The 1,216-nt window shown below is 58.2% G+C and overlaps 1 protein-coding gene across 2 annotated transcripts in view; it reads right to left on the bottom strand.

Moving 5' to 3' along the window:
• Nucleotides 1–969, bottom strand: part of Rtkn (rhotekin) — a 17,216-nt gene extending 16,247 nt beyond the window's left edge. The window contains exon 1 of one of the 2 annotated variants that reach the window (XM_031382288.1): nucleotides 524–969. In XM_031382288.1, the coding sequence (XP_031238148.1) occupies nucleotides 524–634 (111 nt within the window). In that variant the 5' untranslated portion in view covers nucleotides 635–969. The remainder of the gene's footprint in view (nucleotides 1–523) is intronic. The other variant, XM_031382283.1, reaches the window with a different exon arrangement.
• Nucleotides 970–1,216: the final 247 nt, after the last annotated feature.

Below are 1,216 nucleotides of genomic sequence, written 5' to 3'. Positions count from 1 at the left end.
ACACACACACACACACACACACACACACACACACACACACACGGAAGGGGAAAAGACTTGTTGCCCTTCAGGAGTAACAGGGCATTGGGAGGTCTTCAGACAAGTTACAGAACTATGGAGACCTCGGAGGCTGGCCTAGGGGGTCCGCACAGAGCGTGGGACGCTATTGGCAGCTGATAACTAGCTGGAAACCAAGACTAAAGTTCAAGTGTTGGAGGATGCCTGGCTGCCCAATGTCCTTGGCCCAGGATACCGGAGGGACCTGGGTTTAGGCGCGTAGTTCTAGAATCTAGAACCCCTCACGCTGAGGCTAATCGGGAGTTTTTAAGGCAGAGGCAAATGACCTCCACCAGGCAATGCATGGCTTGCACAGATCAGATAGACCCGCACCCTGTCCACACCTGTATTTCCAAATCAACAACTTGAGCTAGAATAGACCCAGATCACGGCCGCGCCCAGGAGGCAGGGTGGCCAGGGCTACCTGCCAGGGCTGGGAGGGGAAGGCAGGGACTCGGCCTCTCACCTCCGGCGGGTCGCTGAAGACACTAAGTCGGAAGCGGCCGCGTTTGAACTCCATCTCCAGGGCGGAGCCCCTGGCCACTGTGACTCGGCTCCGATGGTTTCGAGAGAACATGCTGGCGGCCCCTTGCTCAGTATGCTCCCTGCGCTCCTGGGATCAGTCTCTCGCGGGCTTGGGCTCCGGTCCCTCGACGGTTGCCCTCCTACCAGTGCAGCCGGGAATCTCCCCAGCTGCCTGGTTCCCAAACCCCGCCCCCGGAGACGACACCTGGGCTGGGCAGGGCGCGGCACCCTCCTCTTCCACCCCCGCTAAAATCCCGGCCCGTACTCGGGCGCCAAACCAATTTGGGTCGACAGTTTCATTGCCAGAGGCACCCTAAACCACTCCAGCGCGGCCGAGGAGCTTCCACCCTTTCGGCTGGATTAGCTCACCTGCACTTGGGGCGGGTCCCCGAATCCCCTCCCCTGCAGCATCCCCCACCTGTCAAACCGGCGTCCTGAAGCTCGGAAAACACCGGACGTCACACTGCACTTTCTGGTTCTAGCTTGACTTGGGACTGCCCAAGTCTCACCTCTTAAGCTACAATTTCTCCAGTTGAATGTTTCTCTCTCCCATTCAGACTCCCTCTGCATGGCTACCTGTGCATCCACAATGGCCTTGATTCATAAAGAGGAGGATCTTGAAATTCCACTTACT

This window comes from Mastomys coucha, unplaced genomic scaffold, assembly GCF_008632895.1.
Source record: "Mastomys coucha isolate ucsf_1 unplaced genomic scaffold, UCSF_Mcou_1 pScaffold20, whole genome shotgun sequence".
In the NCBI taxonomy this organism is placed as follows: domain Eukaryota; kingdom Metazoa; phylum Chordata; class Mammalia; order Rodentia; family Muridae; genus Mastomys; species Mastomys coucha.
Note: the sequence above shows the minus strand (reverse complement) of the source record. Positions and strands in the feature narration are given on the sequence as shown.